Source organism: Gadus chalcogrammus, chromosome 7, assembly GCF_026213295.1.
Source record: "Gadus chalcogrammus isolate NIFS_2021 chromosome 7, NIFS_Gcha_1.0, whole genome shotgun sequence".
NCBI classification, from domain to species: Eukaryota; Metazoa; Chordata; class Actinopteri; order Gadiformes; family Gadidae; genus Gadus; species Gadus chalcogrammus.
Window position 1 is genome coordinate 31581757 of NC_079418.1, and position 14898 is coordinate 31596654.

At 50.1% G+C, this 14898-nt stretch overlaps 2 protein-coding genes across 4 annotated transcripts; both read right to left on the reverse strand.

Annotated features, from left to right (window-relative positions):
* Positions 1-3227: 3227 nt before the first annotated feature.
* On the reverse strand, positions 3228-6309 carry LOC130385331 (gap junction alpha-3 protein-like). Of its 2 annotated transcripts, none has more exons than XM_056593795.1 (2): positions 6049-6309; positions 3228-4422 (listed from the first exon to the last, which is right to left on the reverse strand). In XM_056593795.1, the coding sequence occupies exon 2, from the start codon at positions 4359-4361 to the stop codon at positions 3228-3230; it is 1134 nt and encodes a 377-aa protein (XP_056449770.1). In that variant the 5' UTR covers positions 4362-4422; positions 6049-6309. The 2 variants fall into 2 exon arrangements, with proteins under 2 accessions (XP_056449770.1, XP_056449768.1); XM_056593793.1 differs by having other exon boundaries at positions 3228-4425.
* Positions 6310-8594: 2285 nt separating this feature from the next.
* gjb1a (gap junction protein beta 1a) lies at positions 8595-13193 on the reverse strand. Of its 2 annotated transcripts, none has more exons than XM_056595639.1 (2): positions 12929-13193; positions 8595-11185 (listed from the first exon to the last, which is right to left on the reverse strand). In XM_056595639.1, the coding sequence occupies exon 2, from the start codon at positions 11169-11171 to the stop codon at positions 10449-10451; it is 723 nt and encodes a 240-aa protein (XP_056451614.1). In that variant the 5' UTR covers positions 11172-11185; positions 12929-13193; the 3' UTR covers positions 8595-10448. The 2 variants fall into 2 exon arrangements, with proteins under 2 accessions (XP_056451614.1, XP_056451615.1); XM_056595640.1 differs by having other exon boundaries at positions 8595-11242; positions 12929-12998.
* Between the last annotated feature and the right edge of the window lie 1705 nt (positions 13194-14898).

A 14898-nucleotide genomic window follows, 5' to 3' on the forward strand; every position in this document is an offset into this window, starting at 1 on the left:
AGGTGGGGTGCGGCCGGCTACAAACGGACATCTCTCCAGGACCCGGCCTGCCACGCCCGGCCCGGGTCGAGTGTCTCGGGGACATCATTCAGGGTGTCACACCCGCTCTATTCTGGACGGCAGAGATATGGTGTCAGAGGGCGGGCGGGGGGGGCTTACGACCCGGGGGTCCGACCCGTCACCTGTCCCGCGGGGGGTCCGCCCGGTCCTCCGCCGCTGCTCCGGGAATAGTTCTGCTCGGCGGTCAGGAGGGTCACGGGACTCCTGCTGTGGTTTAAATATTTAATCTGGACCAGGCCTACTGGGACCAGGCCTACTGGGACCAGGGCCTACTGGGAACCAGGCCTACTGGGAACCAGGCCTACTGGGACCAGGGCCTACTGGGACCAGGCCTACTGGAAACCAGGTCTATTGGGACCAAGGCCTACTTGGGACCAGGCCTACTGGGAACCAGGTCTATTGGGACCAAGGCCTACTGGGGACCAGGCCTACTGGGACCAGGCCTACTGGGAACCAGGTCTATTGGGACCAAGGCCTACTGGGGACCAGGGCCTACTGGGGAGGGACCAGGGCCTACTGGGATCAGGCCTACTGGGGACCAGGCCTCCTGGAAACCAGGCCTACTGGGAACCAGGTCTATTGGGACCAGGCCTACTGGGAACCAGGTCTATTGGGACCAAGGCCTACTGGGGACCAGGGTCTATTGGGACCAAGGCCTACTGGGGACCAGGCCTACTGGGGACCAGGGCCTACTGGGACCAGGCCTACTGGGACCAGGGCCTACTGGGGACCAGGCCTACTGGGGACCAGGCCTCCTGGAAACCAGGCCTACTGGGAACCAGGTCTATTGGGACCAGGCCTACTGGGAACCAGGTCTATTGGGACCAAGGCCTACTGGGGACCAGGGTCTACTGGGACCAAGGCCTACTGGGACCAGGCCTACTGGGACCAGGCCTACTGGGAACCAGGCCTACTGGGACCAGGCCTACTGGGACCAAGGCCTACTGGGGACCAGGCCTACTGGGGACCAGGGCCTACTGGGACCAGGCCTACTGGAAACCAGGTCTATTGGGACCAAGGCCTACTTGGGACCAGGCCTACTGGGAACCAGGTCTATTGGGACCAAGGCCTACTGGGGACCAGGCCTACTGGGACCAGGCCTACTGGGAACCAGGTCTATTGGGACCAGGCCTACTGGGGACCAGGCCTACTGGGGACCAGGCCTACTGGGGACCAGGGCCTACTGGGGACCAGGGCCTACTGGGATCAGGCCTACTGGGAACCAGGGCTACTGGGAACCAGGGCTACTGGGAACCAGGTCCTACTGGGAACCAGGTCTATTGGGACCAAGGCCTACTGGGGACCAGGCCTACTGGGACCAGGCCTACTGGGGACCTAGGCCTACTGGGGACCAGGCCTACTGGGAACCGGGCCCACTGGGAACCGGGCCCACTGGGAACCAGGCCCACTGGGAACCAGGCCTACTGGGAACCTGGTCTACTGGGACCAGGCCTACTGGTACCATGGCCTTCAGGGGCCGATGGACGACACGGCTCTGATGTCATATTAATATTGATATCGGGTTTTGGACTGATATTTCTCATAATGTATAAGTTTAGATTAGTCTGTGAGATACAGCCGACACTCGCACGCACACACACAGGCACAGAAGCACACACACATGAACACAAGCACACACACAGGCACGCATACACTCACGCATGGCCACACACAGGCATGCACACATGCACACACACACACACTGCCACACACACTGCCACACATGCATGCACTCATGCACACACACACAAGGGCATGGATGGCCACATATAGGCATGCATGCATGCATGCACACACACACGCGCGGCCACACACATGCAAGTTTCCATGCATGAACACACACACACACATACACACACACACAGACACAGACACAGACACAGACACAGACACACACACACACACACACACACACACACACACACACACACACACACAGTTTGTGTACCCAGGGCATAAGCAGACTGCTGGTCTGGTCCTGGTTTGGATGTTTTACCCAGCAGCTATATCGGGGCCAGCCCAAACTGGATGTGAAATGAATAGTTTAGAAGATTGAAATGGAAATCTTCCTCACATCTCCGGTGCTCGGTTTTCCACTTCATTCTTTGGTTCAAATTCACCTCGGACACTCAGTTGACATTCACTACTAGTCTCTACTTTACACACTTTATACCGTAACCTACCTGAACATAAGACAATATAACAGATGTGATATCTGAGTCTCTGGTTTACTTGGATATTCTCTGCTATTAGCTGGTCTTTGGTCTTTACATAAAACCACCACACAGACACACACATTCGCGCGCACACACACACACACACACACACACACACACACATGCGTTTTGTCTGCTGGTTATTTATATACCAGAGAGCAGCCCTGGAGTCAGCGCAGTAGAAGTTTCATCACACTTTGTCCTTTAAACACTGTGTACACACAAATGCGCAAAATGGGTAACCGCATGAAATTGAACCATAAAAACAACACAATTTGACACTTAATGAAACAATACTCAATCACAACCAGATTAAGGGGGAAATAATTTACTTTAGCGTAAACAGTTTTCACAAGGGCGAGCCACATTTTGTCAACCACATTAAGGACATTAAAAGCCTCCTCATCTGTTATCGTAACGGGAAAATTCTGACGGACGCACAGTCATGTTTCTATTCCAGTGCTGAACTGCATGCTGGCTCAGTGGGTTCCGACTGCACGCTCCAAAACATGAACAATGGTTACTCCTACTTTTCACAGTTTCAGTTTTATTCAAGTACTTAATGGCTCGTAAACACACAGCGTCTCCACCGATCACCCGCGCCCCTTCACTACTTTAATGGCAGTAACAGGCTCCACCCAAGTCTTGATGCCATTCTCCGCTCCACCTTAAGGAACTCCACCCACATCTTGATGCTGTTCTTTGCTACAGCTGCAGCTCCTCCACCTGCATCTTAATGCTGTTCCCGACTACACCTTTAGACCCTCCACCCGTGAGTTGATGCCGTTCTTCGCTACACCGCCAGCTCCTCCACCTTCACCTGGACGCCGTCGTCCTCTAGATTTCCTTCTCCTCCACCATGACACCGTACTCCTCTAGATCTCCTCCACCTCCACCCTGACACCGTCCTCCTCTCGATCTTCCACTCCTCCACCCTGACGCCAGCCTCCTCTAGATCTTCAGATCGTCGCCGCGCGTCTTAGTGTTGCTGTGTTTGCTCGTCTGGCTGTTGCGTCGCTTGTTCTCCGCCGGTCTCTCGAAGGACCCGCCGCCGCCGCCGCCGCTGCCGGCGTCGTCGCTCTCCGCCCGCCGCTCCACTGCCAGGTTGTCGCGGTTCTGCTTGGACACGGCCTTGCTGCTGTAGGGGTTGCTGTAGGCGGCGGCGCCGGGCTCGGCCAGGCCGTAGCTGGAGTCGCCGTGGAAGGCCTCCCCGCCGCCGCCGCCGCCGCCGCCCCGCCCGCGCGCCGCGTGCGCGGTGTAGTAGTTGTAGTTGGGGACAAAGTGCATCACGGCCGGCGCCTCGCTGGGCATCCGGGTCAGCTCGGCCTTCCTCTGGCGCGAGCGGCGGAAGCGGAGGCCCTGGTGGCACTTGGTGAAGCCCAGGTGGTAGATCTCCACCAGGTTGAGCAGCAGCGACACGCAGGCCACCACCAGCATGAACAGGATGAAGATGGTCTTCTCGGTGGGCCGGGAGATGTAGCAGTTGACCGTGTTGGGGCAGGGCCAGCGGTCGCAGGTGTACATGGCCTTCAGCTGGAAGCCGTACAGCAGGTACTGCGCCACGATGAAGCCCACCTCGAACAGCGTCTTGAAGATGACGTTGAAGACGTACGTCCGCAGCAGCACCCCGTGCAGACGCACCCGGCCCTGGCCGTCCTTCACCGGCGCCTTCTTGGCCTTGCCTCCACCTCCTCCTTCGGCCGCCAGCAGCTCCTGCTTCTCGCTGTGCAGCGCGTGCTCCTCCTCGCGGTCCTTCTCCTTCTGCTGCTGCTTCTCCTCCATGCGCACCAGGTGCAGGATGTGGCCCAGGTAGATGAGCGTGGGCGTGGACACGAAGATGATCTGCAGCACCCAGAAGCGGATGTGGGATATGGGGAAGGTGCGGTCGTAGCAGACGTTCTCACAGCCGGGCTGCTTGGTGTCGCAGGTGAAGCCCGACGACTCGTCGCCCCAAACCTTCTCGGCGGCCGCGCCCAAAACCAGGATGCGGAAGATGAAGAGCACGGTGAGCCACACCTTGCCCACCACGGTGGAGTGCGTCTGGGCGCTCTCCAGCAGCTTGCCCAGCAGGTTCCAGTCGGCCATGGCGGCGGTCCCCTTGGCAACAGGCCTCCTTCAGATCTACGCAGAGTTCCCCGGGCCGATCCTGCTGGGGACCAGAGGTCAGGGGTCATGTTAATTATTATGTTATAATTATTATTATTATTATTATATAAATACTTGCTAATACTATGTTATTAGCGGAGTGACACAAGAACGCAGGTCGAGACGTTGACATCTATTTTAACTCTGATTTACGAGCACCAGAACAATGTTACCAGTTACCCTGAACAGGTGCCTTAGAGCGCCCCCTAAAGCATGGGAATAACAATGCATACTGTTGACTATCCATTGCACGCATGACATTAATAGTGTCGCAGAAGGATTCGATGAGGGAGTAAAAGGTTGAGCTGCAGAGTCTTGGATTCCATATGCATCGATATTTATCTTTATGTATATTCAAATAATACAACATCAAAAATATATGCAAATAATAACAATAATTATAAGAAGGAATCGTTTAAAACCAAGAAAACAGAAACATGAGGGACTAATGAATATAAACATTAGAGCACAGCTCTAGTAATCCTATCAGAGTTGGCGCCAACTCTCTGACGGTGTGTTTGTGAAGGGATGAGCCTGGCCACCGAGCCCTGGTATTCCTGGCTTCCAGAGTGCGGGATGAGTGATTGTTGATCATGAATGATGAGTTATTAATCCTAATGATTGTGTTGACGTGGCTTATGACCATCCTATAGAGGTTCACTGGGTTGGGTTTACTCTTTAGTCCTGAACTTGTACAATATTACCCTTTGAATATTGCTCAACCTCTAGGGTTCCTCTGAAAATAAGACAATCCTAACGTATTTATGAAAACCTGAATGAAGAAAAGAAGAGTGTCTATTTTTGTTTATCCATTTCATATTTAGTGTGAATAATTAATAATTATTAATATTTAATGTGGGGTTTAGATCAGAACCTTTTTGGAGAGAAGAATATTATGTTACCCTTTCTATTAAATCTAATAATAAAAACATTCTCTCCAGTTAATATCCATCATATTAAAGTTTAGCCCCCAAAGAACACTGCACACACAGACTTATTTCATCTCTTTTATTTAGAACACAAAATCGGCTGCGCAAAAAAGGAGAAGCAAGGAGACACAAGGAGACACAGGGAGACACAAGGAGACACAAGGAGACACAAGGAGTCACAAGGAGACACAGGGAGACACAAGGAGACACAAGGAGACACAGGGAGACACAAGGAGACACAAGGAGACACAGGGAGACACAAGGAGACACAAGGAGTCACAGGGAGACACAAGGAGACACAGGGAGACACAAGGAGAAACAAGGAGACACAAGGAGTCACAGGGAGACACAGGGAGACACAAGGAGACACAAGGAGACACAATGAGTCACAGGGAGACACAAGGAGACACAAGGAGACACAGGGAGACACAAGGAGACACAAGGAGACACAAGGAGACACAGGGAGACACAGGGAGACACAAGGAGACACAAGGAGACACAGGGAGACACAGGGAGACACAAGGAGACACAAGGAGTCACAGGGAGACACAAGGAGACACAGGGAGACACAGGGAGACACAAGGAGTCAGGGAGACACAAGGAGACACAGGGAGACAGAAGGAGACACAGGAGACAGAAGGAGACACAGGAGACAGAAGGAGACACAGGAGACATCATCCCTCCTCACCCTGACTCACCCAGCTGCGATCATCTCCCAGAACCAGATCTCGCTCCAGAAATAGTTAGTTGTCTCAGAAAAGCGTAGACGATATCTCTCCGGTCCGCAGACGTCCCATGTCTACCAGGACCTCATCAACCTCTCGTCCCGGTTCAGTCCCTGAGGACCGGGCTCCAACGCAGTGCTTCTGTTCTCAGCTACAGGCCAGGCGGGTCCACTCCACCTCGGTCCAGCTCCGAATGAGAAGGTCCTCGCTGCCCACAGCGTGTCAGGCCGGCGGTCTTCCTGGGATATGTTTACGTGTGACTGTCACCCGGAACGGGCCAATAGGGATAGAGGTTAGATTGCGACTAGGGGCTTTAAATAGAGGTCTTAAGGGCGTGGCTGTGTTGTTTCCCGGCGAGGGGGCCGACAAGCTGACCTCCGACACTCAGGGAGTTTATAAAAGGTATTCCTCTCGTTAGCCATCCCCATAAACACCAGGTGATGAGCAGGCGCCAGCTAGTGCTAATGCTAGAGACTCTGAGGTCGTTAAGTCCTTCTGAAGGAAGCTGAGACTTGTTAAATCCTTCTGAATGGAACCAGGACTTGTTAAATCCTTCGGCATGACACCAGGACTTGTTAAACACTTCTGAATTAAACCATGACTTGTTCAATCCTTCTGAAGGAAACAATGACTTGTTAAATCCTTCTGAAGGAAACCATGACTACTTTGTAGGCAATCAGACGCAAAAGTGAATTTGATAATAATTATTGTGTGTGTGTGTGTGTATGTGTGCCTGTGTCTGTTGTATGTCGCTGTGCGTTTGTGTGTGTGTGTGTGTCTTTGTCTGCGTGTGTGTCTCTTTGTGTTTGTGTGTGTGTCTCTTTGTGTTTGTGTGTTGTGTGACTGTGTGTGTGTCTGTATGTGCATGTGTATGTGTCGCAATGTGTCTGTGTTGTGTGTGTGTGTGTCTGTGTTGTACGTTTGTGTGTCTGCCCCAGCTGTTGGTCTGACCCAGTGAACTACTGGCCTTGAGCCAAGCTATTGATAACCCGGGCGCGTGTCTGTGTGTGTCACACTGAATGTGTGTATGAATGTGTGTTGCAATTTGTATCTGTGTGTGTGTGTGTGTGTGTGTGTGTGTGTGTGTGTGTGTGTGTGTGTGTGTGTGTGTGTGTGTGTGTGTGTGTGTGTGTGTGTGTGTAGGCATGTGTGTGTGTTTGTGTGTGTGTATTACTGTGTGTGTGTGTGTGTGTGTGTGTGCGTGTGTATGTGTGTATTACTATGTGTGTGTGTGTGTGTGTGTGTGTGTGTGTGTGTGTGTGTGTGTGTAGGCATGTGTGTGTGTGTGTGTGTGTGTGTGTGTGTGTGTGTGTGTGTGTGTGTGTGTGTGTGTGTGTGTGTCCTCCATGATCCTGATGAGATGGCTCCACACAGGTGGACGACTCCGACTTAAAGAGAGGACCTGCTGGTGGCCCCGGGGTCGTGACCCAAGCGTGGTGACCCTATGAAGCCTAAACTCATCCTGTAGACGTCATAAAATCATAAACTCCCTTTGTTGATTTTAAACCTGCATATGAAACATTCCTACCCACAGATAAACTCCATTAAAACACATCGGAACTGGAATGCTTCTCCAGGTAAAACACGCCGATCCAGAGTCGATCCAGAGTCAATCCAGAGTCAATCCAGAGTCAATCCAGAGCCAATCCAGAGTCAATCCAGAGCCAATCCAGAGTCAATCCAGAGTCAATCCAGAGTCAATCCAGAGTCAATCCAGAGCCAATCCAGAGTCGACATTTTGATAAATAAACCCTATTATTCTCAACCTCTTTTGCCCAACCTTGGGAAATATCTCATAATAATGTTTAGGCTTAAACTTAGGCTAAAACGCAAGCCACTAGAGTTTGTATAACTTTAACTACAACTCAAGCTACTAGAATCGAGTGGTTTGAGCCACTCAAGGTTGTATAGCTGTAGCTACAACTCAAGCAACTAGAGTTGATATAACTTTAACTGCCACGAGAGGTTATATAGCTTGCTGTAGCTACAACTCAAGCTACTAGAGGTTATATAGCTTTAACTGCCATGAGTGGTTACATAGCTAGCTGTAGCTACAACTCAAGCTACTAGAGTTTATATAGCTTTAACTGCCATGAGTGGTTATATATAGCGGGGTCATCCCTATGTTCCCCGGGTCCTATGTTCCTCGGGTCCTACGTTCCCCGCTCGGGGAACATAGGACCCTTTTAAAAAAAAAAAAAAAGGTCCTATGTTCCCCGTTTTTCCCAAAAAGGGTCCTATGTTCCCCTGTAGCCATACATACCGGGGAGCATAGGACATAGGACCCTTTTTTTTAAAAAGGGTCCTATGTTCCCCAGTCTCATACAAAGAGGGGAATATCGGAGGCCTAGTTGTAGCTGTAGCTACAACTCAAGCTACTAGAGGTTATATAGCTAGCTGTAGCTACACCTCAAGCTACTAGAGGTTATGTAGCTAGCTGTAGCTACAACTCAAGCTACTAGAGGTTATATTGCTAGCTGTAGCTACAACTCAAGCTACTAGAGGTTATATACTGTAGATGTAACTTTAGCTACAACTCGAGCCACTAGAGGCCGCTAATAGTAAAACTTAAATAGAGCAGGTTTAACTTACACAAAACTCTAAGCCGGGGAGCATAATTATATTCAGGAAATCATTTAAATTATTCTAAATCATAAATACCACGTCATTAAATACTTAGCTTTTTGCCGTCGTTGTGTGTTTGCAGAACCAAGACATTGACCGAAAACTTAAAAACATTATTTTATTCAAGTGTTTAAGAAATAATTGAAGACTTTGTCAACATTCACGATGAATATTTACACATTAAATCAAGCAAATGAGGGTAGAGGGTGTGGATTCAAAGAGTCTTAGCAATACACTATTAGCAATACATTTAAATATTACTAGCATACAATAAACTCTACATTCAAGTGGAATGGTGAACACGATTTAAGATGTTATAAAAATATATAATATCAATTCATTTGCATTATATATACATTAATAAGCATTCATTATTAACGCATCATTACATCATCATGTCTCCTGGTCTTTTTTTTTCACGGCTGACAAATGCATTCGTTGTAAGCTAATACATATTAATAAACAATTATTAATAATAACAAGTCATTATAGTTTAACCATGACCAGTCATTGACAATTGACAACAGAATAACAAGAGCAACAAGTCTAACAATATTGTGCAAACATCAGTACCTTTACCATAACCATTACCAATACTACTACAGGTGTTACCCGGGTACACTCACCTGCAGTATCGCGGAACCGTACAGTACATCAGAAATACTTTCACACCAGACCCAGAGACCCAAGTCCCTCTCCCAGACCGTCCCTGTATCAGCTGTAACTGACGGGTAAGGGTCCGGTCTCGCCCGTCTTAAGGGTATGACCGCTGGGGGTCTCTGGCCGTTCATCCTCTCATCAGGGGCTAACCTCCGGGGGTCTCCGGCCGTTCATCCTCTCATCAGGGGCTAACCGCCAGGGGTCTCTGGACGTTCATCCTCTCATCAGGGGGTCCGCAGCAGGAAACTTCACTGAAGCTGAATTAGAGGAGGTTAATTAAACGTGTTAGTTCCGTAAGACTCTGAGATGTCCGTGTGCGTCGTGGGGGGGGGGGAGGTGCATGTGTGGTCTCTCTTCTTATCTGGTCTCTGGTTTCTAGACTTTAGTGTCTAGTCTGGTCTCTGGTCTTATCTGGTCTCTAGTCTGATCTGGTCTCTGGACTTTAGTCTCTAGTGTGATCTCTGGTCTACTCTGGTCACTGCTCTACTTTGATCTCTGGTCTTATCTTGTCTTTAGTCTCTGGTTTCTAGACTTTAGTCTCGGCTCTGGTCCCTGGTCTGGTCTGGTTTAGTGTCTAGTCTCTGGTCTAGTCTGATCCAGTATGGTCTCTACTCTGGTCGAATCTGATCCAGTCTGGTCTCTACTCTGGTCTAGTCCCAGGTCTGGTCTGGTTTAGTGTCTAGTCTCTGGTCTAGTCTGATCCAGTCTGGTCTCTACACTGGTCTAGTCTGATCCAGTCTGGTCTCCTCTCTGGTCTAGTCTGACCCAGTCTGGTCTCTACTCTGGTCTAGTCTGATCTAGTATGGTCTCCTCTCTGGTCTAGTCTGATCCAGTCTGGTCTCCTCTCTGGTCTAGTCTGATCCAGTATGGTCTCTTCTCTGGTCTAGTCCCAGGTCTGGTCTGGTTTAGTGTCTAGTCTCTGGTCTAGTCTGATCCAGTATGGTCTCCTCTCTGGTCTAGTCTGACCCAGTCTGGTCTCTACTCTGGTCTAGTCTGATCCAGTCTGGTCTCCTCTCTGGTCTAGTCTGATCCAGTATGGTCTCCTCTCTGGTCCAGTCCCAGGTCTGGCCCTGGTCCCGCGGGTGCTGCTAGTAGGAGATCTTGTGGGCCAGCCAGCCCCAGAGGCCGCCCCCGTCCTTGGTGTTGCTGAGCTGCCTCCCGCAGGCCTTCGCCACCAGGAAGAGGACCTCGGCGATGTTCAGCAGGATGCAGACGCCCGACACGGCCAGCATGAACACGGTGAACACCGTCTTCTCGGTGGGCCGCGACACGAAGCAGTCCACCGTGTTGGGGCAGGGGTACGAGTCGCACTTGACCAGGCGGATCATCTTGTAGCCGGGGTAGATCATGTAGAAGAGGAACATGAAGATGACCTCCAGCATGATGCGGAAGAACAGGCTGATGACGTAGGTCCACCACAGCGCGCCCACGATCTTCATCTTCTGGCTCTTGATCTGCTCCAGCTCCTTGGGCCCAAGGCGGCCCGCCAGCTTGTGGATCTTCTTGTCGACGTGGCGGCGGTGGGCCACGTGCATGGCCACCAGCAGCGCCGGCGTGGACACCAGGATGAGCTGCAGCGCCCACAGGCGGATGTGGGACACGGGGAAGAAGTGGTCGTAGCAGACGCTGTTGCAGCCGGGCTGCTGCGTGTTGCATGTGAAGCCCGACTTCTCGTCGCCCCACACGCTCTCGGCCGCCACCACCAGCACTAGGATTCGGAAGATAAAGAGCACCGACAGCCAGATGCGGCCGATGCCAGTGGAGTGACGGTTCACGCCGCTCACCACCGCGTAGAAGGACGCCCAGTTCATCTTCGGTTCCGGGTCTGGGGAGCGCGAGTGCAGGACATACGCCTCGTTAGATAGCTGCAGAGCACTTTCAACTGAAACGTGGAATTAAAAAAGATAATGTTAGAAAAGCTCAGGCAGGGACAGGAAAAATATAGAATATAAAATTATAAAACACTTTGTTAGATAAATATCAGTGAATACAGGAATGCATTAATGTTTAAAATATGGAAATAAAAAATACCTTTTTAGATAAATATCAATAAATAGAGGAATACATTCATATCTTAAATATGGAAATAAAATCACTTAAATATAAATATCGGTAAAAAGAGGAAAATGTTAATATTTAAAATATGGAAACAAAAAATAAGATGGAGGATTACATTTTAAACATTGAATGTAGAATCCTAAAACACCTGGATAAAGTCCGCAAACACACATAATACATTTAGAAATATCTTAAATATTCCAGTAAAACACCTTGATCAAAATGTCAACCGACACGGGAATGCATCTCGAAACATCTAAAACGTTAAAATCAGACGCCTTATCAGCAGTTATCAAACGCAGACACTCTGTGCTCCAGACCATGCCTAGACCGTCTCTACCGCAGACCCTGTCTAGACCCTATCAACCCTACACCCTGTCTAGACCCTATCAACCCTACACCCTGTCTAGACCCTATCCAACCTAGACCATCTCTACCCCAGACTATGTCTAGACCATCTCGACCCTACACCCTGTCTAGACCCTATCCAACCAAGACCCTGTCTAGACCCTATCCACCTCAGACCGTCTCTACTCTAGACCCTGTCTAGACCCTATCCACCCCAGACCGTCTCTACCCCAGACTATGTCTAGACCCTATCCACCCCAGACCCCTTCTAGACCCTAGCCACTCCAGACCGTGTCCCCCAAACAAATCAAGGTGATGTCATCCCAAAAAAAACCAGCGCCGTGATCTTCTCCCCGAGGTGGTCCTCCGTCCTGTGGAGGGAAAACGGAGGCGGTTGCCGTCGGTTACCGGGCTCAGCTGGGGGTGTTAGAGGCATAGGCGGCGACGGAGACGGACGAGCAGCGGAACCTGCTGCTGGTGGACCATGAGGATCAGAAGGGGCGCCGGGTCTCTCTGCCGCCCCGGGACCCGGGACGCCCCTTAAGAGGCGAGAGGAACGCCGCGGTACCCCGCGTCATGTGACCCCCCCCCCCCTACCAGCGTCATGTGACCCTGTCTCACCCGCGACGGCCTGATTCAGAAGTTGCGGTCCGCGGTGTTTACTCCTGGGTGGCTGGTCTGAGACATTCTGCGGTGAGTGGGGGGGGGGCCCTGCGTGGGACTGTGTGTGATCCCATGTTAGATTAGGTCTGAGGTGGTGGTGGGGCAGAGGGGGGGGCGGGGGGGGGGTCATGTGAGGACCACAGAGCACATGTCTGACCTCGGTGTCTGGGTGTCCACCACACGGTGCCTCTGACAGGGAGTCTGGGATAAGACCGCTGAAGACAAGAGCTTAAGAGATGGAGATCAGACATCGGAGAGTGGCGAAGACCCTCAAAGATCCTCAGAGGACGTCTACACACCTCGACATTTAGGGTGGGAAACACAACAACCAAACAAACAAGCTTCAACACAGAGCAACACACACACACACACACACACAACGCCACCGCCAGAGAACCACACAGCGCAACCCAAACCCCAAACACACGACGACCGACGCCTCCAGAGAGAAACGGCCGCGCGAGGAAAACGGGCAGACAGCGAGGGGAAAGAGCTTTACCTTCAGCTGTTATCTCCGAGCCAGCACGCCCATCCACGTTTAGCTTGGCATGGATGTTGTCCTCGCTGTGGACGGGCGGTCAGGGGCAGGGATCAGCGCCTCATGACTCTGCATCGCTAATGACGGCTCGCTCTCCGGGCCCGGCCCGTTCGGAGCGGGTCACACGCAGCGGCAGCACATTCACACAAAGGCTCCTTGTGCCCCGCACACAAACGGCTTTTTGAGTCCACATCAAACGTCAAAGCGTCGGCCCGTCGCCACTCTCTGGAATCTGGGAGTGGGGTGGGGGGGGGAGGTCCGCACTGCCCCCCTGCTGTGGTCTGAGGAGAGGAAGAGGAACAGGAAGAGGTGGACGAAGAGGAGGAGGAGGGCTTTGACGTAATTCGAAGTAAAGGAAGAGGAAAGTTGACGGCCAACAACAAAGGCCGGCGCGTGAATGTGGAAGATAAGCGGGGAAGAGGAGTTTGTTTCTGATAACGACTCGCGTAGCGTCTAACCTTTCAGATCCGGACCACTGCGTGTGTGTGCGGGTGTGTGCGTGCGTGTGCGTGCGTGCGCGTGCGTGTGTGTGTGCATGTGGGTGCACGTGCGTGTGTTTGTGGTGACGAGCCCTTAACCTTTTTCTAATACAATACACAGCATTATACTTGGTATACTTTATACAGTACAATCATATACAATTTACAATTTATAGTACATTGTATTATATAAACTATTCAGCGATAGTTTAATTTACAATATATTATACACAATATACATATACGTATGATATGCAGTTTACAGAATTATTGTAAGGCCTAAAAAAAACCAATTTGGTTCCTGTTGGTTGTCAGTTGAGGTCATGGGTAGGTTTTATTTTTTTTTTATTTATTTTTTTCCATCGGCAGCGAATGATAGGTAGGTTGTTTTCATTTAAAAACGAGAAAAGTCGCTCATCCTAGTACAGAATGAAGAGGTGCTGTACCAAAACGTAATTATAGTTAGCGTCAAAAATAAAAAATAAATCTTTATAAAGCTTTATAAAAAAATAAAAAATCTTTTTTTTTTATAAAGCTCATAAAATAATTTGGGTCGCACATAAATTGACAGGGTCGGTCTGAAACCGGAACCAAACAATTTTTCTTTTTATGCCTTATTACTAAGGATGGGCGGGTGCCCTTCCTCTTCACCGGCTACAGAAACACTGAACACTGGGACGACTGGTCAGTGACTCTCTCAGTCTCAGTGTCTCAGTGTCTCTCTCTCTCTCTCTCTCTCTCTCTCTCTCTCTCTCTCTCTCTCTCTCTCTCTCTCTCTCTCTCTCTCTCTCTCTCTCTCTCTCTCTCTCTCTCTCTCTCTCTCTATATATATATATATATAATACACACCAGAATCAGTATAGACTCAAGTATAATCTTATAGTATAATCAGACTATAAATATATTCTATTCAGATGGATGGAGGGAAACTATAGCTTTATCCTAGAATGATGGATGGAGGGAGGGAGGAAAGGAGGGAGGGGGGGAGGAAAGGAGGGAGGGCTAGAGAGCAGCAGCTGCTAGATCATCGTCCTCACCCAATCACAGGGAGAGGCCTCAAGGGGGGAGATGTCATTGGCTCCCACATTTATCTTGATTCATAAGGAGGCAGGAAAAATGTAGATTATATTATTCAATATAAACATATTTTTTTAAATATTCATGATCATGATTGCCAAATGATTTTAGACTTGATTGCGTTTTGTGTAAAATAATAATGAAAAATACTCATTATTAGTATTAATATTATTATGTATCGTAAGTTCGGTGTTTGTTATTTGGCATTCACAGTACACATTTTCCTACTACCATAAACATACAGTATGACCTGGACTGTGTCGGCCAACTTCCCATTCTGCTGGTAAAACTGGGTTAATCTGTTCACTGGGTTATTCACTCAGCGACAACTTTCTCCCTTTCCCTCCACGCATGAACGTGTGCGAGCAGGCCGAC

Excerpts from the sequence above, each read along its gene's own strand:
- LOC130385331 (XM_056593795.1), bottom strand. The coding sequence starts at position 4,361 with ATGGCCGACTGGAACCTGCTGGGCAAGCTGCTGGAGAGCGCCCAGACG.
- gjb1a (XM_056595639.1), bottom strand. The coding sequence starts at position 11,171 with ATGAACTGGGCGTCCTTCTACGCGGTGGTGAGCGGCGTGAACCGTCAC.